The 23,347-nt window shown below is 48.7% G+C and overlaps 1 protein-coding gene across 2 annotated transcripts in view; it reads left to right on the plus strand.

Annotated features, from left to right (window-relative positions):
- The window catches only part of LOC132454000 (ubiquitin carboxyl-terminal hydrolase 34-like), a 55,085-nt gene that overhangs the window by 18,350 nt on the left and 13,388 nt on the right, over positions 1–23,347 (plus strand). The window contains exons 15-60 of one of the 2 annotated variants that reach the window (XM_060047134.1): positions 83–297; positions 545–663; positions 841–968; positions 1,137–1,226; positions 1,460–1,555; positions 1,709–1,791; positions 2,937–3,091; positions 3,380–3,493; positions 3,680–3,779; positions 5,118–5,280; positions 5,467–5,593; positions 6,322–6,472; positions 6,616–6,716; positions 7,171–7,386; positions 7,556–7,681; positions 8,075–8,197; positions 8,560–8,643; positions 8,871–8,957; positions 9,256–9,456; positions 9,872–9,954; positions 10,176–10,216; positions 10,315–10,439; positions 10,536–10,688; positions 11,139–11,243; positions 11,447–11,502; positions 12,132–12,436; positions 12,782–12,945; positions 13,595–13,660; positions 13,770–13,916; positions 14,312–14,368; positions 14,832–14,909; positions 15,216–15,310; positions 16,312–16,484; positions 17,154–17,304; positions 19,484–19,562; positions 19,650–19,703; positions 20,247–20,342; positions 20,514–20,578; positions 20,659–20,734; positions 21,091–21,138; positions 21,266–21,331; positions 21,456–21,536; positions 21,712–21,797; positions 22,162–22,330; positions 22,912–22,986; positions 23,118–23,269. In XM_060047134.1, the coding sequence (XP_059903117.1) occupies positions 83–297; positions 545–663; positions 841–968; positions 1,137–1,226; positions 1,460–1,555; positions 1,709–1,791; positions 2,937–3,091; positions 3,380–3,493; positions 3,680–3,779; positions 5,118–5,280; positions 5,467–5,593; positions 6,322–6,472; positions 6,616–6,716; positions 7,171–7,386; positions 7,556–7,681; positions 8,075–8,197; positions 8,560–8,643; positions 8,871–8,957; positions 9,256–9,456; positions 9,872–9,954; positions 10,176–10,216; positions 10,315–10,439; positions 10,536–10,688; positions 11,139–11,243; positions 11,447–11,502; positions 12,132–12,436; positions 12,782–12,945; positions 13,595–13,660; positions 13,770–13,916; positions 14,312–14,368; positions 14,832–14,909; positions 15,216–15,310; positions 16,312–16,484; positions 17,154–17,304; positions 19,484–19,562; positions 19,650–19,703; positions 20,247–20,342; positions 20,514–20,578; positions 20,659–20,734; positions 21,091–21,138; positions 21,266–21,331; positions 21,456–21,536; positions 21,712–21,797; positions 22,162–22,330; positions 22,912–22,986; positions 23,118–23,269 (5,325 nt within the window). The remainder of the gene's footprint in view (positions 1–82; positions 298–544; positions 664–840; positions 969–1,136; positions 1,227–1,459; positions 1,556–1,708; positions 1,792–2,936; positions 3,092–3,379; positions 3,494–3,679; positions 3,780–5,117; positions 5,281–5,466; positions 5,594–6,321; positions 6,473–6,615; positions 6,717–7,170; positions 7,387–7,555; positions 7,682–8,074; positions 8,198–8,559; positions 8,644–8,870; positions 8,958–9,255; positions 9,457–9,871; positions 9,955–10,175; positions 10,217–10,314; positions 10,440–10,535; positions 10,689–11,138; positions 11,244–11,446; positions 11,503–12,131; positions 12,437–12,781; positions 12,946–13,594; positions 13,661–13,769; positions 13,917–14,311; positions 14,369–14,831; positions 14,910–15,215; positions 15,311–16,311; positions 16,485–17,153; positions 17,305–19,483; positions 19,563–19,649; positions 19,704–20,246; positions 20,343–20,513; positions 20,579–20,658; positions 20,735–21,090; positions 21,139–21,265; positions 21,332–21,455; positions 21,537–21,711; positions 21,798–22,161; positions 22,331–22,911; positions 22,987–23,117; positions 23,270–23,347) is intronic. The other variant, XM_060047135.1, reaches the window with a different exon arrangement.

Here is a 23,347-nt window from a genome sequence, read left to right on the forward strand (position 1 = left end):
TGTGATGGAATAGACGTACAATAGACTGCGATAGACGGCGTGAGGGTGAGTTGTGTTCTTTACTAACGGCCCCGCCCTGCAGTCACCTGGTGGAGGACATGCTGAGTGCAGACGACGTGAGCTGCAGCAGCTCCCAGATCAGCGCAAAGTCTGAGAAGAATATGGCCGACTTTGACGGCGAGGAGTCGGGCTGTGAAGAGGAGCTGGTCCAGATCAACTCTCACGCCGAGCTCAGCTCCCACCTGCAGCAGCACCTCCCAAACCTGGCCTCCATCTACCACGAGCACCTTGTGCAAGGTGTGTCGCCGCGGCAACCGCGTCACCCTCTCTCCATTCGTTCATCAGTTGGCCTGTTTAGAGTGCTGTGGTCAAGCGCTACGGTTCCGTTCGATTCCATTATTTATAAACTATTCATCAACTATTTTACCAGGGGTTGTGCTTTTTCTGAAGATATGATCACGTTTTTCTCCGTTTTAAATGTACACATGGGAAGCGGGTGTGTGTGTTGGTGTGGCTGACCGTGCTCCCCTGCGCCCACCTGCAGGCCCGGCCGTACACAAGCACCAGTACTCCTCTGGCCACGCGGTCACAGACATCAACCTGGACAACGTGTGTAAGAAGGGGAACACCTTGCTGTGGGACCTCGTTCAGGATGAGGACGCGGTATGGACTTTAGTTTTGTACAGTATCTTCTGGTCAATGCGTTATATTGGCCATTGTGGCCAAATCTTCTGTGAACACATTATCTATATTTAGCCAAAGCTCTTGAATTTGTTTGGATTTGTACAGCTCATTCAACATCTTCTCTTTTCCCCCTAATGGTCTCCATGTCTCTCTCAGATCCACCTGTCTGAGGGCCTGATCAGTGAGGCAGAGAAGCTGCTCTGCTCCCTGGTCTGCTGGTTTACCGACCGGCAGATCCGCATGCGCTTCATCGAGGGTTGCCTTGACAACCTGGCACACCACAGGTAAGAGGGATATCACACCTGAATCTCGTTGCCTGACCTCTCTCTTCTCTTTATTATTATGCATTATCCATTTATGGCCATGTATATGAATGGATGGATATATAATGTTAACATATGGTCACGTTTATATTTCATTAAATATGATATTATTTGTTTCCCTCTCCTCAGGTCTGTGGTTGTCTCTTTACGACTGCTACCAAAACTTTTCGGCACTTTTCAACAGTTTGGCTCCAGCTATGACACCCACTGGATCACTATGTAGGTGGCACCCCCCTGAGTGTGTGTGCGTGTGTGTGTGTTTGTGTGCGCTTATGGGTGTACCTGTCCAGGTAAAAATGTATAGCGTGTGTCTATCTGTCCAGGTAAAATGTGTATGTGGGTGCCTGTACCTTTCCCGGTAATGATGTGTGTGTACCTGTCTAATAAAGACGTAAATGTATGTGTGTGTACCTGTCAAGTTAAAGATGTGGTGTTTATTGTTTTCGGCTTAGGTGGGCGGAGAAGGAATTGCACATGATGAAGTTGTTCTTCGACAACCTGCTGCACTACATCCAGGAGATCCGCGAGCACAGACACAAGTTTGCACTGTGAGTTGAAGTGTGATGAAAGTAACTCCTACCATAAGCCTTCAGCTCCTAAGAATAGGATCCCTCTAGGGACGAATCCACGGTGATGTATGCTGATGGCATGTATCTCTGATGTGCGTAGATCTTGATGGCATGTATCTCTTGTTTCTGCAGATACAGTCACAGTGCGGAGGTGCAGGTCCGTTTGCAGTTCCTCACCTGTGTCTTTTCCACCCTGGGATCTCCAGATCACTTCAGTAAGACCACTGCCTCCACCTGCACCTCCTGCACTCAAGTCATGAACCACACGCTTCTTTCCATCCCAATGTGCCTTTCAAAGTAAAAGCCCACCTGGAACAGTTTTGGAGAAGCCACACTTACTATTTTCCTTTCCCATGGCTAGTCATTTAGCAGACAACCTAATCCAAAGCAACTAGGGGAATTCAGATACATGTCATTAAGGAGCAGGTAGGAGTTAAGGGACATCTAGCTCAGACATTCTGGTTCGAACCAAGGACCTTTCAGCTGGGAGTTAAACACCCTTACCATCACACCAAGACCTTTTGAGTTGGTATCCCCTTATTAGATTGTGCATGTTAGCAAACTCTCCTTAAGCCCACCAGTCTGCAGATGCCAAGCTGCTGCTCTGAGCTGTTGTCTCTATCCTCCCTCTAAACGTATCAACGTTCTCGAAACCAAAAGCTTAAACAAAAGCCTGTTCATCAAGTCTCTGGCCGTTTGTGATTTTGATTCCCAGAACCTAGTCTCGTCGCCAGGTCAGATTTCAGATTCAGTAGCTGACCCATGTAACATGACCCCTCCCCTCCAAACAAGTGTGTGTGTGTGTGTGTGTGTGTGTGTGTGTGTGTGTGTGTGTGCGCTCGTTTGTTCATTCTACGGATGACTGCTGGGCTGTATCTAACAACAAAAGGCCATCCCCTGTAACTTTACACCACCAAAGTGGCTGAGAAGCTGCACCGTTGATGGTCAGCTGAACAGGTTACATCCGGATCGACAGGGAGAGTCCCATGACCAACAGTAGAACAATACTGGAACATTCAAAACAAAAGCTTTTTGTATGGAGTTGGATAACTGCCATACAGTGTGCTTAAAGGGTCAGGGTTAGACCCCTTTTGTAGCAGGATAACTTCTGCTTCCACTACGGTGGAACAGTGTTATTAGCGGGAAGCAGAAGACTTCTGGTACTTTTATAGAGGATTTCCCCCGATTAACAACTCGACGCTTTGTCAGCTACTCAAACGATACTTTGAATCTCAACGTGAGAAACAAAGGTCAGATCCGTCAATACATGCCCCAGTGTAGGTGTGTGTTAATGTTCCCTCCTCGGGGGGTCGGGGGTCACCGGGCGGCAGTGCTGACGGTGCTGTGTGGCGTCCCTCAGGGCTGAGCCTGGAGCAGGTGGACATCCTGTGGCACTGTCTGGTGGAGGACGCCGAGTGCTACGACGACGCGCTGCACTGGTTCCTCAATCAGGTCCGCAGCAAGGACCAGCACGCCATGGGCATGGAGACCTACAAGCACCTCTTCCTGGAGAAGGTGAGGAACACACACACACACACTCACACATGCATTGAGTTACCATGGAGACCTACAGGCATCTCTTCCTGGAAAAGGTGAGGAACACACACACACACTCACACATACATTGAGTTACCATGGAGACCTACAAGCATCTCTTCTTGGAGAAGGTGAGGAACACACACACACACACACACTCGCACATACATTGAGTTACCATGGAGACCTACAAGCACCTGTTCTTGGAGAAGATGAGAAGCACACACAGGAAGTGATGGCGTTAATGTGCTGTTGGCGTGTTTCCAGATGCCCCAGCTGAAGCCAGAAACCATCAGCATGACAGGACTCAACCTGTTCCAGCACCTTTGCAACCTGGCCCGCCTGGCCACCAGCGCGCTGGACACCAGCGCCAGCTGTGAGGTACGCCCGCACACACTACATGGCAGACACATGGACGTCACATACACAGACAGAAGCTGAAACGTATTTGCAGGAATAAACGCACTCACACACCGGCACATGCAATGACATAAAAGCGCACACTAGAGTACACACGCATGTATATGTGCATCAGAAGTGGTCATCACCCGGGTTCTGTGTCTCCAGCTGTGTGGGATGGACCAGCTGTGGGGCATCGCTCTCAGGGCCCAGTCGGCTGACATCAGCCGAGCCGCCATCCAGTATATCAACTCCTACTACATCAACGGTCAGTCCCCTGCCCTCCATCCTGCTCCAACCCTTGCCCTCCATCCTGCTCCAACCCCTCACCTCCATCCTGCTCAGTCCCCTCACCCTCTGAGACTCAGTCCCCTCACCCTCTGAGACTCAGTCCCCTCACCCTCTGAGACTCAGTCCCCTCACCCTCTGAGACTCAGTCCCCTCACCCTCTGAGACTCAGTCCCCTCTCAGATTCAGTCCCCTCTGAGACTCAGTCCTCTCTGAGACTCAGTCCCCTCTGAGACTCAGTCCCCTCACCCCCTGAGACTCAGTCCCCTCACCCTCTGAGACTCAGTCCCCTCACCCTCTGAGACTCAGTCCCCTCTGAGACTCAGTCCCCTCACCCTCTGAGACTCAGTCCCCTCTGAGACTCAGTACCCTCTAGGGCTGTCACTTTTTCCAAAAATGAAATTCGAACGAATTTCGAATGTCCATAATTAATTCGAATACATTCGAATACATTCGACCCCCCCCCCCCCCCCATAGAACACGACAACAGTCTTGATTTTTTATGTTGCTCTCGTATACTTCACGTATACCTACTGAATTCATAACAGCACAGGATAAAAACACATATTTGATAACACATTTGTAAACACAACAAGAGGAAGCTCCGACACACAAGTGCGGCTGTCTTTTACACATTAACAATATGTAATTGTTGTTAATATATGCATATGCGCTCCGCGATATGCGGAGCGCATGTCGTCCATGGCACACACAGCATATATAAACGAACAATCTGGGAGGCCGACCTCCAACACGGCATGCTGCTCTTTTTATTCCTTACGGAAAGAAAATTACAAGTAGTCTCGCAGCTCTCCGTTACCGTTGCAGCTGCTTGTGTCAGCCGTGCTGTATAAGTCCCCAAACAGGCTGCCCATCGCGCCCAGCGCAGCAGCGGACTTTTCTCCCTGTCGTGTGCGATCAGTGTCGGTCTCTGTTTCAGTGAGCTCGTGTGAGAGGCTTTCAGTCACGAGATGTTTCTGTGCAGGGGAAAGGTGGACTAACCGGGAGAAGCGGGGATCCAGGAGGGCCGCTTTATTGAGGAGAAGCCACTCGCCGCTCTCTTCTATATAGCGCATTTTTACAGTTCGAATGGAGAATTACACTTCGAATTCGAACTTTTCACCCCACCTTCGAACGAATATTCGAACTTCGAATAAAAAGTGACAGCCCTAGTACCCTCTGAGACTCAGTCCCCTCAGCCTGCCTAAGTCTTAGTGCTTACTGCTTGTAAACCTCCTCTCTGTTTTATCATAATGCCTATCATTTTAAACCTCTGACATATTTGGTGTGTGTGCTTGTGCGTGTGTGTCCCACCCAGCTGGTAAGACAGGTCTGGAGAAGGAACAGGAGTTCATTAGGAAGTGCATGGAGAGTCTGCTGAAGGCGTCAGCTAACCTGGAGCACCACGCCCACCCCAGCCTAACCAGCATCGAGAGGGGGCTGCTCATGCTCAAAACACACCTGGAGGCCTTCCGACGCAGGTGAACACACTTTTTACCTGCTTCGGTTATAGACACCACGGTGCTGGAGCGTTGTTTTTATAACATGTTTATCACGGTGCTGGAGCGTGTTGTTTATAACGTGTTTATCACGGTGCTGGAGCGTGTTGTTTATAACTTGTTTATCATGGCGCTAACGTTACTGAGGTCGGCCCTGGGTTGCGTTAGGTTCGCATACCATCTGCGCCAGTGGCAGATCGAGGGGACGGGGATCACCAGCCACCTCAAGGCCCTCAGCGACAAACAGTCTCTGCCTCTCAGGATCGTCTGCCAGCCAGCAGGTCTGCCCGACAAGGTAGGATCACACACAGGTACAGACCAGGTAGGATCACACACAGGTACAGACCAGGTGGGATCACACACAGGTACAGACCAGGTGGGATCACCCACAGGTACAGACCAGGTGGGATCACCCACAGGTACAGACCAGGTGGGATCACCCACAGGTACAGACCAGGTGGGATCACCCACAGGTACAGACCAGGTGGGATCACACACAGGTACAGACCAGGTGGGATCACACACAGGTACAGACCAGGTGGGATCACCCACAGGTACAGACCAGGTGGGATCACCCACAGGTACAGACCAGGTGGGATCACACACAGGTACAGACCAGGTGGGATCACACACAGGTACAGACCAGGTGGGATCACACACAGGTACAGACCAGGTGGGATCACCCGCGGGTACAGACCAGGTGGGATCACCCGCGGGTACAGACCAGGTGGGATCACACACGGGTACAGACCAGGTGGGATCACCCACAGGTACAGACCAGGTGGGATCACACACAGGTACAGACCAGGTGGGATCACACACAGGTACAGACCAGGTGGGATCACACACAGGTACAGACCAGGTGGGATCACACACAGGTAGAGACAAGGTAGGACACACACACAGGTACAGTCAGACAGGCAGACGGAAGAAAGAAATAGCAGAGAATCTGAAGCTAAATATACATGTACACTATTAAAAACAAGAGGTGTGCGTGTTTGTGTTTGTGTGTGTGCTCTCCAGATGACCATCGAGATGTACCCCAGTGACCAGGTGGCCGACCTGCGGGCCGAGGTGACCCACTGGTACGAGAACCTGCAGAAGGAGCAGCTGAGCCAGCAGGCCCAGCTGCAGGAGTTTGGCCAGAGCAGCCGCCAGTCTGCAGACTTCCCAGGTCACCTGCCGCCTTAAAAACACAATATACTAACCTCTACCTCAGAGCCTGGCCCAAACTGGGGGCGCTAGTTTGTGGGGGCCTGTGAATGGGTTTCTCCATGGAGGATATCTGTGGCTTAACCCTGTGCTTTTGTTCTGCAGGTGGCCTGATGGGTCCCGTCCGAATGATCTCCTCTGGACACGAGCTGACCACTGACTATGACGAGAAGACGCTCCACGAGCTGGGCTTCAAAGACATGCAGGTGAGGGTCCACGTCCTTCCATTTCCATTTGGGGAATTTGGCAGGTTTAAGCGACTTCTGATGGGTTCATTTGTCCGAAGAAAGTGAAACTGGAAGAGGAGCAGCAATCTAGTGCTGCCAAGTGACATTCAAAAAGCAATGGCACATGTTTTGCATGTATTTTCTCAGTATATTTGACACTTGGATCAAAATATGATTGGACTTATTTATACCTCATAGGCCTCCCCACCAGGGGTCACAAGGCCAAAAGTGTGTAATGACAATAACTTTCTGTGTGACATGTTTAATGCAGATAGTAATATTTTTACCCTGGCCATCCTGCGACAGGTTTGGTCCAACTCGTGCGTCGCGACCCACCGTCTGAGAACCACTTCACCACACCACATTTACGTTGCGACTCATCCCCTCTTCCTCCATGCCTCTGACCCCCCCCCCCCCCCCCCCCCCCCTCCAGATGGTGTTTGTGTCCCTGGGGGCCCCGCGGAGGGAGAGGAAAGGCGAGGGGGTGCAGCTGCCTGCCTCCTGCCTGCCCCCTCCCCAGAAGGAGCACATACCCATGCTGCTGCTCCTGCAGGAGCCCCACCTCACCACCCTGTTCGACCTGCTGGAGATGCTGGCCTGCTTCAAGCCCCCCAGCCCCAATGCAGACGGGGGGCCTGACAGCGCCGACGTGAGTCTGGTTTGGCTGGTGTGTGTGTGTGTGTGTGAGTGTGTGTGTTTGCGTGTGTGTGCGTGTGCCAACCCTCGGTCTGTCGTGTTATTCCATATTTTTTACTATTCCGGGGAGGACTTGGATAGTAGATTGTGAGGACTAACTGTGTGTGTGTTTACTTGTGCAGAGCCTGCTGTGTGAAGAGCTCCACCTCCACGCGGAGAACCTGTCCCGCCGGGTGTGGGAGCTGCTGATGCTGCTGCCCACCTGCCCCAACATGCTGCTGGCCTTCCAGAACATCTCAGACGACACGGTTAGCCTCCTGCCGCTCCTCATTCGACCCATACCTCCTCCTCCTTCATGTCTCCCTCCCTCCCCACACCACCTCCTCCTTCTCCTCCTCACCACCACACTGGCAATGCGGGCCATGCATGGGAACAGCGGGGAGAGTTGGCAGGATGGTGGCAAGAAGTTAGCACGATGTGCGCACAATGGTAGCATGATTCAAGCACAATGTTTGTAGGTCGGGCTGCTCAAGAAGTGGTCGTTTTATGGGAATAAAATAGTGTCAATCTGTAAGCTATTCCTGAGGAGGTGGATCTTTTTTCAGGGACATTTTCTATTTCTTTAATGCAGTAATAAAGTGTGTGTTTTTAAAATACTATCTCAAGCTAACATTCAGACATTTTCTGTGTGTGTGTTTCAGAGTGGGGAGGCTCTGTCCTGGAAGGACCTGCTGAGGATTAGGAGTCCCCACAAGCTGCTGTACGCCTTGGAGATCATCGAGGCGCTGGGCAAGCCCAACCGACGCATCCACCGGGAGTCCACGGTATGCAACGTTACACACCATTCACCTGGTCCATCCACGGTACACATTACTCACCATGCACCTAGTCCCCCCACAGAGTCCACTCTACACAGCATTACACACCATTCACCTGGTCTATCCACAGAGAGCCCACGGTACACATTACACACAATTCACCTGTTCTATCCACACAGTCCACGGTACACAACATTATACAGAAGACAGATTCAGTCTGTCTTCTGTAACAAATCGTTTAATCTGTAACAAAAGCTCCATATATTATGCATATCAAATACATTGTTTCCCAATAAAAAGTGTCCCTTGCCCAGACACTGACAGACTGTCCTGTATCTGATGGGTCTGTCTGTCCTCTCATCCTACAGGGCAGCTACAGCGACCTGTACCCAGACTCCGACGACTCTAGTGAGGACCTGATAGAGAACAGCAAAAACTCATGGAGCTGCAAGGTACCCAGCCTCGACTCGCATCACTATCAATGATCACAATGTTCTGCTGTTGATAGTACTGGACATGATTTCCTGGTTTGCCAACTCCTCTCCTACCCCACCCTCCCTCTCTCTGCACCTTCCTCCTCCCCCTCACCTATCTCACCCCTCACCTCTCTCCTATTCGTCCTCCCACATCTCTCTAACCTCCTCCTCCTCTCCTTACAACACGTATTCTCCTCCTCCAGTTCGTGTCGTCCGGAGGTCTTCAGCTGCTCCTGGAGATCTTCAACTCGGCCATCCTGGAGCCACGGGACAACGAATCCTGGACCGTGGTGAGGCCAGAGGACGGGAGCCATGTTCTCTTTCAACTGATCTGGGTCTAGGTAGCCCGGCAGTCCTGTACAGCACGAGGATGTTGTAGGACATGCTTGGTCATTAAAACGACCATTTCAGTCTCTGCTGCAGTGACAGCTTTGGCTGCTGTTGGGAAGCACGACTTTTCTTATTGCTGTGACATAGGAGGCGTCCACACAGGTGCACCGAGGTCTTAGCAGCATGCCGATCATTGACTCCCTTCCTCTAATCATACCCATACTCTCTTCTCCTCCGCATATCCTCCTCAACCCCCAGTGGCTGCTGGACTGCCTAGCCTGTCTGCTGAAGCTGATCTGCCAGTTTGCGGTGGAGCCGTCAGACCTGGACCTGGCCTACCACGACGTTTTCTCCTGGTCCGGGCTGACCGACAGCCAGCGCAAGCGGCCCTGGCCCGGCAAGTCCCGCAAAGCCACCGGGGAGCACGGCAAGGGCCTCCACATCCCCCGCCTCACCGAGGTAAATGCCCTGCGCTATGCTAACCGCCTCACAATATCAGGCGAACAGCGCTAGGTAATAACAGGCAAACAGAGCTGCTAACGTAGCTAGCTACCAACAGAGCTGATGGTAGGCTAACAAAGCCAGTTTCTAACAGAGCTAGCTGCCTACTGGCTGATTAAAGATTACCAGAGCTCACTCCCTAGATACTAACTAACTAGCTATAAACAGGCTAACAGAGCTGCTACCAAAGCGAGCTACAAAAAGATTAACAGAGCTGATAGTAGGCTAACGGGGCTAATTACAGGAAAACAGCTAGATACTGATTATATAATCCTGTTGGGGGATATTTTAAATGGACATTTCCATTGCGGAGCTCTATATGTTGTGTGGGATATTGATGTGTGATGGAGTTGTGGTTGAACCTGGTCCATAGGTGTTCTTGAGCCTGGTCCAAGGCACCAACCTCATCCAGAGACTCATCAATGTGGCCTACACCTACGACAACCTGGCGCACAGGTAACCATGCCTAGCCATGAGCATCACGCATCGTTACGGTAACCAGACGCCACATGTACACATCACTTATCATCGTGGCACCCACACGTCACCATGTTCATCACCTATCGCCACGGTAACCGAAGGCCGCAGTACACGTAGTGCCTCACTGAACGGGGGCCCCGACATCACCAATGTTGACCCATGTTGACGCCTTGTTAATTTGTTGTTGTGTCCCCCAGGGTCCTAAAGGCTCAGTCTGACCATCGTTCCCGTCATGAAGGTAAGAGCTTCCCTCTCAGGTTCTCCTTTCAGCTCCACCCCCCCCCCCCCCCCCCCCCAGAGAACTAACGGTCTCCCACTCTCCCTGGCTCCCGGCAGTGACCCACTACTCCATGTGGCTGATGGTGAGCTGGGCCCACTGCTGCTCCCTGGTCAAGTCCAGCCTGGCGGACAGCGAGCACCTCCACGACTGGCTGCGCAAACTCACCCTGCTGGTCCCTGAGGTGGGGAAAACACACACACCACACATAATACACACACACACACACTCTGTCTCTGTCTCACTGTGTGTGTGTGTGTGTGTGTGTGTGTGTGTGTAGCCGGCGGTGAGACATGAGGCATGTAACGGGCTGTACAAGCTGTCTCTATCGGGCCTGGAGGGAGGAGAGTCCATCAACAGGTCCTTCCTGCTGCTGGCCGCCTCCACCCTGCTCAAGTTCCTCCCCGACGCCCAGGCCCTCAAACCACTCAGGGTAGGACGCTTTGTCTCTGTCTGACTCTCTCTCTGTCTTTTTCTGTCTCTTTCAATGTGTCTGTTTGTCTCTCTAACGGTTTAACTCTCCGTCTGGCTTTATCTCTGTGTCTCTCTCTGTCTGGCTCTTCCCTGTCTCTATTTGCACATTTGTCTTTATTTCAGTTTATGTCTCTCTCCGTCTCCCATTCTGTCTTTGTCTCACTACGTCTCTTACCCCTGATTCTCTCTTACCCCTGATTCTATGACTTTCGCTATCTCCCCTGCCTGTTTTTCTTTTCTCCTCCAGTCCCTTTATAACGCTCCCTCTAGCTCCCTCTTTCTGTGGCTCTCTCCCTCGCGGTCAGCTATGAATCATGGTCACTATCCTGTCACCTTAGTCTCCTGTGTCGCAGGGCTACAGGGAATAGTCCCAGTGACCTGAGGCTCACTCTAGCTGTTGTGTCTTCAGATGGAGGACTTTGAGGAGGAGCCCATTCTGAGGACGGGCTGTAAGGAGTACTTCTGGCTCCTCTGTAAACTCATCGATAACATCCACGTGAAGGACGCCAGCCAGGTAGGATGCCTCATCCACCCCCCCGCCGCCACCTCCTGTTTAATAAAGCCCCCTGTTCATGTCCCCTGTTGTCCCATTTGATCCCCATGGTTACTGTTTACTTGCTTACTGCACTGGCCTGTCAATTCCTGTAGTTTATATCACCTGTTCACTACCTGTTGATTACTGATCTCCATGGTTACCCTCTACCTGTTTAACCACAGACCACTCTGCTGGACCTGGATGCGTTGGCCCGGCACCTGGCCGACTGCATCAGGACGTAAGAATATTCACCTCTCCTTCTCACCCCCTCCTCTTCCTCACCAACATGCTTCCCCCCCCTCTTCCTCACCAAATCCTCCTCTTCCCCCCACCCCTACAGATGGTGAACGGAGATTTAGTTCGATTTAGTCTAGTAAGATTTAGTTAGTTAGTCTAGTAAGATTTAGTTAGATTTAGTTAAGTTAGATTTAGTCTAGTAAGATTTAGTTAGATTTAGTTAAGTTAGATTTAGTCTAGTAAGATTTAGGCAAGGCAAGGCAAGGCAACTTTATTTATATAGCACTTTTCATACACAAGGCAGACTCAAAGTGCTTCACATATAAACATTGTCATACAATAAAATAAAATAATAGATAAGTAAAAGAAAAACATATGCAAAGAAATGGGTAAAATAGAAAAATGCATTTTAGTATTAAAATAGAAAATAGAGGCAAAGTTAAAAAGCTTTTTTAGAAAGTGCAATGTATTTAAGATTTTAGCAGAAAGCTATAGCAAACATAAAAGTCTTCATTTAGTTAGATTTAGGTGAGTTAGATTTAGGTGAGTTAGATTTCGTTGAGTTATATTTAGTTTAGCTAGATTTAGTTTCATGTCCTAATGAACCCCCCCCCCGTCCTCCCTCCCCAGGCGGGAGATCCTGGACCAGCAGGACGGCGCCATCGAGGACGACGGGCTCACGGGCCTCCTGCGCCTCGCCACCAGCGTGCTGAAGCACAAGCCCCCCTTCAAGTTCTCGCGGGAGGGCCAGGAGTTCCTGCGGGACGTACACAACCTGCTGTTCCTGCTGCCCAGCCTGGCCGACCGCGCCCAGCCCAAGTGCAAGTCCCACTCCGCGCGCGCCGCCGCCTACGACCTGCTGGTGGAGACGGTGAAGGGCTCCGTGGAGAACTACCGGCTGCTCCACAACTGGGTCATGTCCCAGCACATGCAAGGTGAGCCCCCCCCCCCCCCCCCCTCACACACACACACACACACACACCCTCAGAAAATGATCCCAGATGGATTTGGGTGTCACAGTGGATGTAGAGGATGGTGCTAGAACTGTAAGAAAGCCTGTTTGTCACATGCGTTATAACAGCTTTCATACAGTGGTTAGACATTATTGATATGAACAACTCCCGGTTGCACCCAAGCCACTAGAAGCTATACTCTGAGCTGTTTGATGTCAGAATATCCGATTAGAGATTAGCTGGCTGGATACTAGCGGGGACATTGCCTAGCATGCTGTCTGGTCAGAATGCAGGCTGGTGGTCATTGAGTGTACCGTGTGTCTGCAGCCTCCCACGCGCCCTACAAGTGGGACTACTGGCCCCACGAGGACGTGCGCGCCGAGTGCCGCTTCGTGGGCCTCACCAACCTGGGAGCCACCTGCTACCTGGCCTCTACCATCCAGCAGCTCTACATGATCCCAGAGGCCCGCCAGGCCATCTTCACCGCCAAGGTACCCTCACTGCTACCATCACCATGCTGTGACATTACTGGAACCACAACCTTACTGTTGCATTACTGTAACCACGACCTTACTGTTGCATTACTGTAACCATGACCTTACTGTTGCATTACTGTAACCACGACCTTACCGTGACATTACTGTAACCATGACCTTACCGTGACATTACTGGAAGCATGACCTGATTGTTACATTACTGTAACCATGACCTTACTGATACCGTTACTATGGTACTGTTGTTACTTTTATTACTGTTACTGTTTCCATGAGCATACTATTACATTACTATTACTATGACCATACTGTTGGATTACTGTTACCATGAACAGGTAACATTACTGTTATCACGACAAAACGGTTGTATTACTTTAACCATACTGTGGTACTTGACAATACTGTTACAATCTGGTTACTGTCACCATGCGCATTCTCTTACATGATAGTACTGCTACATTACTGTTAACAAGACCATCCTCCTGTCACACGACTGTTACGGTAACTATTACCATACTGCTATATGACTTACCATGACGATGGACTGCGTTGATATGTTACATTGCTGTTACGTTACATTTGGTGAAACAGCGGTGCAGCGATTTACGCTATATTCTCACGTGTCGTCTTATCTCTTGGCCTTCAGTACGCCGAGGACATCAAACACAAGACCACCCTGCTGGAGCTACAGAAGATGTTCACCTATCTCATGGTCAGTGACACACACACACACACACACTGGCTCACACGCAAAAATGGACTCCCTCAATCTCTCTCTCGTTCACCCACTCTCTGCTGGATGCGTGTGTGCGTGTGTGCAGGAGAGCGAGAGGAAGGCCTACAACCCACGCCCGTTCTGTAAGACCTACACCATGGACAAGCAGCCTCTGAACACCGGGGAGCAGAAGGACATGACGGAGTTCTTCACCGACCTCATCACCAAGATAGAGGAGATGTCCCACGACCTGGTACGCCCACACCCTGTCCCTTTTAACGTAGGAGATGCTCATTGGACCACTATATGAGTAAATGTATACATATGGGTTGGTTACCCTTTACAGTCCTCATACCGCATCATCGATGCAAGTCCATTGGACATGTAAACCTTGCTCCCATCTGTTGTGACTCATGGATTAAGGTGTAATTCAAAGATATATATATAGAGGGAAAATATTCCTTTTGTCATTGCGTAAGTACGATACACAAAATCTGATATAGCTGGATATAAAACAATATATTGGTGACGAAAGGACGAGGCTGTCACGATGACACCTGTTTAACCCTAACGAATGAATGAATTTGTGATGAACCAATGATCCCGTGTTTAGTCCGACCTAACGAGGTGTGCTGCTTCCTCCTTCAGAAAAACACGGTGAAGACTCTGTTTGGAGGCGTCATCACCAACAACGTGGTCTCCCTGGTGAGCACAACATTCACCTAGAGGTCTCATTGGATCTGTGACTCCATTGAACCCTTTTCAGCTGCACTCTGTTGGAATAATATAAACCACAATCGTTGTAAGAGATGATTTTTTTTTAAATATAACTTTTGAAGGATCTCAGAGAGCTTTACATAGTGAGTCTCAGTATGTAGCAACCCCCTCGGTGACGCACGTTCATCCCAGCGAGCGGTGGGGACATCCTTGAACAAGGTGCCTCACCCCTCCACCTGCCGACTCTGTATCCAGTGCTCAGCGCCCAAGTTGCTTTGGATGAAAATCTCTGTCAGCCGACAAAAGTAAAGTTATAGACCAGAACTTAATTTAGTGTTCAGCTCTAAATCAGTGCCACTGACTCGGTGCTCGTGATGTTCTCAACCCATCAGAAAGGTTGTACGGTTGTCCTGGAGGCTAAGGTTGTAACTGTTCCTCTGGCCTCCTCCAGGACTGCGACCACGTCAGCCAAACGGCGGAGGAGTTTTACACGGTGCGGTGCCAGGTGGCGGACATGAAGAACATCTACGTGAGTCTTCTGCTTCCTTTGCTACAGATAATCGGTGTTGGAATAATCCTGGACCCCCTAACCCCTACCTGCCTATCCTTAATGACATGATTCTGAATTCACTGCAAGTCGCCTTGGATAAGTTTGACTGAGTAAATAGAAACATACCCGGTATGGTCCCCTTCTCACAACTTGGTGCACAGTGAGTTGACCTCACAACACAACCACCTTGATTATCCCGAGGCCGTCAGCCGTAGAGAGGGGAACTCTAGTCTTCAGACCTCTGACACTAACCACGCAGGGATGGGGGCTTTTGGGGGTCTGCAGGAGTCTCTGGACGAGGTGACCATCAAAGACACCCTGGAAGGAGACAACATGTACACCTGCTCCCAGTGTGGCAAGAAGGTCCGCGCAGAGAAGAGGTCAGTGTTGTTAGGAAATAAAGAAATGCACATTATGATAAAATTGAAAGTGGATTCACAGTTTGATTGGGGACTCTAAAGAGTGATAGTATGTTGTTTAATGGGTTATAATTAGGGCTGTCAAACGATTACATTTTTTATTCCCGATTAATTGCATAGTATTGGTGAGATAACTCACTATTAATCAAACTTTTCAAATACTATTTTAAATCCAATCCAACTAAAGTTAAATGAGATAATCAAATGGAATGACACATTATCAAGTGTGTGTTTGAGGGAGTGTTATTGACTCCCGTAGTGTGGGTTGAATATGAAACTTGCATCTTGGGAATTGTAAACAGGTAATTACTTAGTACAATTGTAAACCAACAGTTACTACAAGTGTAGTTAGAATAAAATAAGTGGCACCACAGATTTGGAAATTGTCACTTACTGCAAGTGTATTTGAATGTTAAGTAAGTGGAACTAAAAACAAAAATGAATTCTGATTTGACTGCTGACATTCTGTGGGAAAAAATCGTCCCAAATCACAGTAAAAAAAAAAGTACCAATCGTTAGTATGTTGTGAATCTTTGGTGTTATGTGTTTAGAATGTGAAACCCTGTAATACAATTATCGCGGGTTCGTTATCAATCTCTATTCCCTCTCTCTCCTGGTCTTGTCTATTGACTCTGATGGTCTCTCTACCACCAGGCCTAGTCCGTTATCTCTCTCTATTCCCTCTCTCTCCTGGTCTTGTCTATTGACTCTGATGGTCTCTCTACCACCAGGCCTAGTCCGTTATCTCTCTCTATTCCCTCTCTCTCCTGGTCTTGTCTATTGACTCTGATGGTCTCTCTACCACCAGGCCTAGTCCGTTATCTCTCTCTATTCCCTCTCTCTCCTGGTCTTGTCTATTGACTCTGATGGTCTCTCTACCACCAGGCCTAGTCCGTTATCTCTCTCTATTCCCTCTCTCTCCTGGTCTTGTCTATTGACTCTGGTCTCTCCACAACACCCAGGGCGTGTTTCAAGAAGCTCCCTCGCATCCTGAGCTTCAACACGATGCGCTACACCTTCAACATGGTGACCATGATGAAGGAGAAGGTCAACACCCACTTCTCCTTCCCGCTGCGCCTCAACATGACCACCTATACCGAGGACTTCCTCATGGGCAAGGGGGACCGCAAGGAGGGTGGGTCTCGCTGCCTGAGGTCATGAACTGAATGAGGTCGTGAACTGAATGAGGTCGTGAACTGAATGAGGTCATGAACTGAATGAGGTCATGAACTGAATGAGGTCATGAACTGAATGAGGTCATGAACTGAATGAGGTCATGAACTGAATGAGGTCATGAACTGAATGAGGTCATGAACTGAATGTCGTCATGAACCGAATGGCGTCATGAACCGGATGACGCCATGAACCGGATGACATCATGAACTGATAGACGTCATGTGCTGCATGACCAAATGCCAAATGCAGTTGATAAGTAATAGTCGGAATGATTTAATGAACTGATTGAGGTCAATTGCTTTATGATGTCATGAACCTAAGGACAAAGTGAACTGAATGACTTCATCAGCTGCATGACATCATGTTCTCCATGACATCATGAGACGCATGGCTGAATGAAGTGAATGATTTAAGGATCTGCATGGTTTAATGCAGATCCTAATGAGGATAACTGAGGATAACTAATGAGGTAATCACCTGCGTGATTCAAATAGCTGCATGACGTATTGAACTGATGGACATAATGAACTGAATGGTGTTTTGTGCTGTGTAATGTAATGAGCTGAATGACGTCATGAACTAACACAAATGAACTCCCTGACGTAATGAATGAGGTCCTGTGTGGCAGGCTCCCGGGAGGAGGGCGAGGCCAAGGGGGCGGAGAGCTACGAGTACGACCTGATCGGCGTCACAGTGCACACGGGCACGGCAGACGGTGGCCATTACTACAGCTTCATCAGGGACATTGTGAACCCCCACGCCTACAAAAACAACAAGTGGTGAGTGGAACCCAGAACAGAACCTGATCTGAGAGCTTTTATAGCCTGTTCCCCGACCCAGAGGTCCGGACCTAGGTGGAGGTCGCCTGACCTGCAGATGGCATCCTGGGAGAGGGCTGACCTAAGAGTTATAGATAATTGATAATATTTTCTGATTAAGGTCCTGTATTGACCAATAAATTAGGAATAAAGGTGGCCTTTTGCCACCTAACCACAGCAAAAGGACTTGTGGTAGCATTGTGTCCACATTAGAATGAATCAGTACTCCATTAAAGATGAAATGTACTGACATTTGAAGTTTAGTTTATATAACCGATGTATTGTCTGCCTTCTCATTGGTACAATAACAAAAAATGGCTGAACTTGCTAAAAGGGATAAAATTGTACGGTGAAAGTTTATGTTACGGTTTATGTTACGGGGCGCCGCCATGTTGGATTTCAACAATCAGCTACGTCACTGGCATGGTAACCTACTGCTACTCTGTGGCTCTAGCAGCCACGGCAGGTAATGAGTCAGACTCTGAGGCTCGCTGAAATGGCTATGGAAAAGCAAACAACCAGGTCTACAGGAGGATCATACTGCATTGCCCCTGGCTGCAGTAATGAACATCATCCATTTCCACAGGCTACCTTTGAATAGGAAACCAGCCCTTAATACATGGCTGGCAACCTTAAAACTAGCTAACCCTCCGATAGCCCCTGTCATGTCAATCTCCACAAGCTAGCACTCCGACCATAAAGTGTATAAACTATTACTCAGACGATATCACAGATCTATGTTTCCAAGCTGCTAATTAAACCACGGCGGGTCTGCAAACAGAAGTTCCACAAATGTCCCTTTCTACTCACCCTGATGTTCGCCGACTAGTCGATTGCTGATGCAGAGGGAGTTAAACTCGAAGAAGTAGTTGCATAGTAAGATGTATCTGTGCAATATCCATCTCTGCAATATCCATCAACATCGACCAGAAAATAATCCTCCAACATCCACCTAAAGTAAACGTGACACTCGTGAATCCGGCTCGCATCTATTGTCATCCGTGGGTGTATCTCCCAAAGTACGTCTAACATGTCTTTCAGGCCCCGTCCACACGGAGCCGATTTTTTGTTGAAACCATGTCCAAGGGTGGTTTCAAATAAAACCGGACCTATGCGGTTTACGGTTAGGATTCATGTGGACGCCTGAAGAGACGTTAGTTGCGTTGAAAGTTACTTTTTTTTTGTTGTATTTTTGTAGCTTTAATTACAATTGGTCAATTTAATTACTAACTGTACATTAAAAAGTATTTCTACTCAATCTGAAAGGTATAATTTGCTATCTCCTCCTCAACTTGAATGTTTGCATACAGCGCTCAGTCTTGATGCGCTCCACTTTTTTTTGTTGAGAACCAGCGACTTGAACATCTAGGTACTACAGCGTTTGTACAGTTCGATGCGTTTTTGCAATGAGTCCGTCTTTACTGAGATATTCCTGAAATGCATCGAAGGAAAACGGAGGGGGAAAGATCGTTTTCGCCTTGTTACTTGTTCCTCTCGGACTGTATGTTTGCAAACAAGTGCGCAGGCTTTATGCGCATGCTCGCCTCATCGAGTTGCTTCTTATGGGGCGTTCCAGCGTCTCCGCTCGGACATCCCTTAGAGAGAGCATGGCCACTTCCAAAACCTCTCTCGCTGCACAGCATCCGAAATGCCCTATGCATGGTTATGCAACCTAATCCCACCATTAGATGGTCAAGGTTGACCAGGACCTCTCGGCAGCAGAACGATTCAGTGGCAGTGTCCATGCTCCGGCAGCACTCACACGAACACCAGTCACACCCACACGATCCGAAGGTGGAGCTGGAGCCTGAAATTGATCCCTCTCCACCGGGTGTTAGTCGGACACTACAGGCATGTCCCTCACAGGCTCAAACACGTAACCAGACATATTAAAATCACTATTTTCCACCGTGGACTTAAGAAGTCGTTTGCGTGTCTGCCGCAACAACCTAGTCCTACCATGCCAGTGACGTCATCGAAAATGTCGGCGCTCTAATACTAACAGAACCATTTTCTTTTGTTGCTAAAGAAAAGCTATGTATCGATTTTTTTTGTGATGGTCATAACTAACTTTTCAGTTCAGTTCATCTTTAATGAACGACAGTATCTAATAATATGATTGACAACTATGTTGTTCCAGGTACTTGTTCAACGACGCAGAGGTGAAGCCCTTCGACTCTGCCCAGCTGGCGTCTGAATGTTTTGGTGGAGAGATGACTGTGAGTGTTCCTGCATGAAACTGTTGACATTGGTCATGTTAAGTCTAACTTGTAAAGCTAACCTGTGCGGTTGTTGTTTTTTTTCAGACAAAAACGTACGACTCTGTCACCGACAAATTCATGGACTTCTCCTTCGAGAAGGTGAGGAGGAGCTTCTTTGGGCGTGCGGGTTGCTGGGTTTCTGGGGGACGTTTGGATGGAGTCATTTAGCAGGCCACACTTTAATCCAGAGACTTAAAGTGAGGTGGAGAACAATCAAAGCATTCAGTCACAATGGAGTAGCTGGGAAAACGGCCTCATTTGAAAAGACAAACTGGCCCAATTCTTGAGTAGCAAGAGGATGGTTGAGTTTCCACAATTTAGCTCAATAGAGTGAGTAAGAGGTGAGCAGATGTTTAGAGTAAGGAATTGGGAGTAGGAGCACACTATAAGATTAAGTGGATATTGTAAGACTAGGGAGGAGAGGAGATTGTGAGATAAAGTGGAGTAGACTGTAAGATGGAGCAGGGAGAAGGAGGAGAGGAGAATGTGAGAAGAAGTGGCAGAGGAGGATGGGAATAAGGTGTGTGTGTGTGTGTGTGTGTGTGTGTGTGTGTGTGTGTGTGTGTGTGTGTGTGTGTGTGTGTGTGTGTGTGTGTGTGTGTGTGTGTGTGTGTGTGTGTGTGTGTGTGTGTGTGGTTCCAGACCCACAGTGCCTACATGCTCTTCTACAAGAGAGTGGAGTTAGAGGAGGAGAATGGAAAAGACTTCAGCTTCGACGTCTCTCCAGATCTCCTGGAGGTGAGCTGAGGCTTTTATGTTAAACGTCCTAAGTATTCAAACAAAATGTCATGTTTCCTCTTGAGAAACGGTCTAATTACTATGCAGTACTGCAGTAGGATTTTAGTCCGCAAAATACTTTCTGATGAAATGTTGTTAATAATATTTGTATTTTATAAACCTTTTCTGCAGTGGATTTGGCAAGACAACATGCAGTTTCTCCAGGATAAGAACATATTTGAGCACACATATTTTGGGTAGGTGACAAAATTTGGATTGTAGAATTGATTTCAATTCAAATTGGGCTGTTTGATTACACTGTATGTTGTCTCCACAGCTTTATGTGGCAGCTCTGCAGTAGCATTCCCAGCACTTTACCAGACCCTAAAGCCATCTCCCTGATGACCTCCAAGGTGAGACGGACCCCAAACACACACACGCAATACTCTACTGAGGTTAGCGTTGTGTCTTCACAAATCACACAAGCACAAACAGCTAAGGTTAGCTCACAGTCCTGTCAAAACATGCTAAAGTTAGCTGTGTAGCTCCCTCACAAAACACAAACACTAAAGAGCTAAGGTAAGCCCATAGTCATCACAAAACCCCTACAGCGCTGTGTTTGCGGATAGTCAAAACAAAATCACTAATCATCAATACGGTCTCTACTGAACACGCCTAATCTCCAAAGTCCCCAAATTGAATTGATATATCGTGACAGTGTACACCATCACATCAGTGTAACGTTGTTGTCCTTCCTGTTGGTTCCCAGCTCAGCACGTCGTTTGTACTGGAGACGTTTATCCACTCCAAAGAGAAGGTAGGCGGAGAGGCTGTCATGAAAGCTGCTGTTGTGTTGGTAGTTGTTGTGCTCGTAGCAGTTGTTGTGCACGCCTGTTGGTAGTGCAGGTGCGTTTCAATGGTAACGTATTGATCGTGATCCCCAGCCCACTATGCTGCAATGGATCGAACTCCTCACCAAACAGTTCAACAACAGCCAGGCTGCCTGCGAGGTGACAGACCCATAAACACGCACACTACTTTACACTGCACACATGTGCACTGAATTATTTATTATTAATATTATTACTCATCAACTTCTCTCTCTTCAACTATGGTTCTTGTTCTGTGCTCCAGTGGTTTTTGGACCGCATGGCTGATGACAACTGGTGGCCCATGCAGATCCTCATCAAGTGTCCCAACCAGATCGTCAGACAGGCAAGTCACACACACCCACACGCGTCTTTATCCCGCTCATCTTGTGTCTCTCTCTCATGGCACCACTCTTGCACTCGCGCTCAATCACTCACACACTCACACACTCACACACTCACTCTCACACACACACACACACACACACACACCGCTAACGTCCTGTTGGGGGGTGTGGCAGATGTTCCAGAGGCTGTGTATCCATGTGATCCAGCGGTTGCGGCCGGTCCACGCCCACCTGTACCTGCAGCCTGGCATGGAGGACGGGTAGGTCCTCCGCCTTCACCCTGGTCCCGCCCACCTCTCACACCATCAGCTTTAATCTGCTTCTTTATTAGACGACACTGGTGGCAAAATGATAAAAATATTTCTACATACGCAATGAAAAATGTCCATGTAAAACGAAATGTGAACAAAGGCATTTATAAATATATATAAATATATATATATATCAACTTTTTCTTCTTGCCGTTTATTAGTTTCTGGAACAGATGAATCATAATTGAACCTCTCCTCGCTCTTGCACTCGCTCTCTTTTCTCTCTCTCTCTCCTCTCCTCTCTTCTCTCTCCTCTTTCTCTTCTCTCTCTTCTCTCTCTCCCTCTCCCTCCCTCCCTCCCTCCCTCTCCCAGGTCTGATGACATGGACGGGCCTGTGGAGGACATGGGCAGCCGCTCGTGTGTGACGCGCTTCGTGAAGACGCTGCTGTCCATCATGGAGCACGGCGTGAAGCCGCACAGCAAGCACCTCACCGAGTACTTTGCTTTCCTGTACGAGTTCGCCAAGATGGGGGAGGAGGAGGTACAGCACTGTCGGCACCGTAGACACGAGTACACAGACTACTGCTGGCACTTAGGATGTTGATCTAGCATGCAGCCTTTCCGTTGTCCGTCATATTCCAGAGTCTTCGACTTGCCTGTTAATAAATACGAGTAAATGGAGAGCTGTGCTTTTCCTGGATGCACTTTAAAGTTTACATTTCTCATCAGATTTCAATAAGTCGTTTTTATGTTCATGTTAAATAATACTATATATATTCATATGATAATGATCACCTTGTTTGCATTCAAGGCTAAAATGCTACGGCTATGTTAAATAAGCGCCTACCTTCTTCATAATGCCCAAAATGTATTGGTCATTTAGCAGTCACGTGTCATTAAGGAGCTGGTAGGGGGTAGGCGGTGTCATGCTGTAGGATGTTTGTAGGTCGACTGCGGGAATCAAACTCTGAGCAATGACTTTAACACCCTGACCCCACTAGACACCCCATCTTCACCATACCATTTAAAGTGTCACGTGACTGTACGGATGAGCTCATTTAAACACCGTTCACACAAGTAGCGGGGGAGTATTGAGCGCGGTGAGTTTGTTTGTGTCTACAGAGCCAGTTTCTGCTGTCTCTCCAAGCCATCTCCATCATGGTCCACTTCTACATGGGCACCAAGGGACCAGAGAATGTAAGGAAGATCTGCAACCCTAGCTTTTCGTCGCCAGAAACGCTGAAAACATTGTCCCTATGCACAGTGTATCACGTGATAACGCAGCCATACTTTTGTCACATACAGTGTTAATGTTCTTCAACCCTCAGCCGCAGGTGGAGGTGCTGTCCGAGGAGGAGGGGGACGACGAGGACGAGGAGGAGGACATCTTGTCTCTGGCTGAGGAGAAGTATCGCCCTGCTGCACTGGAGAAGATGATCGCCCTCATCGCCCTGCTGGTGGAGCAGTCCCGCTCTGAGAGGTAGGCGCTGTGTTCTGATTGGTCGGTCTCATTGCAAGAGGAAGGCTGGCCAGTGCTGCTAACGAAATTGTTAGTTGT

Source organism: Gadus macrocephalus, chromosome 3 (assembly GCF_031168955.1).
Source record: "Gadus macrocephalus chromosome 3, ASM3116895v1".
Lineage (NCBI taxonomy): Eukaryota > Metazoa > Chordata > Actinopteri > Gadiformes > Gadidae > Gadus > Gadus macrocephalus.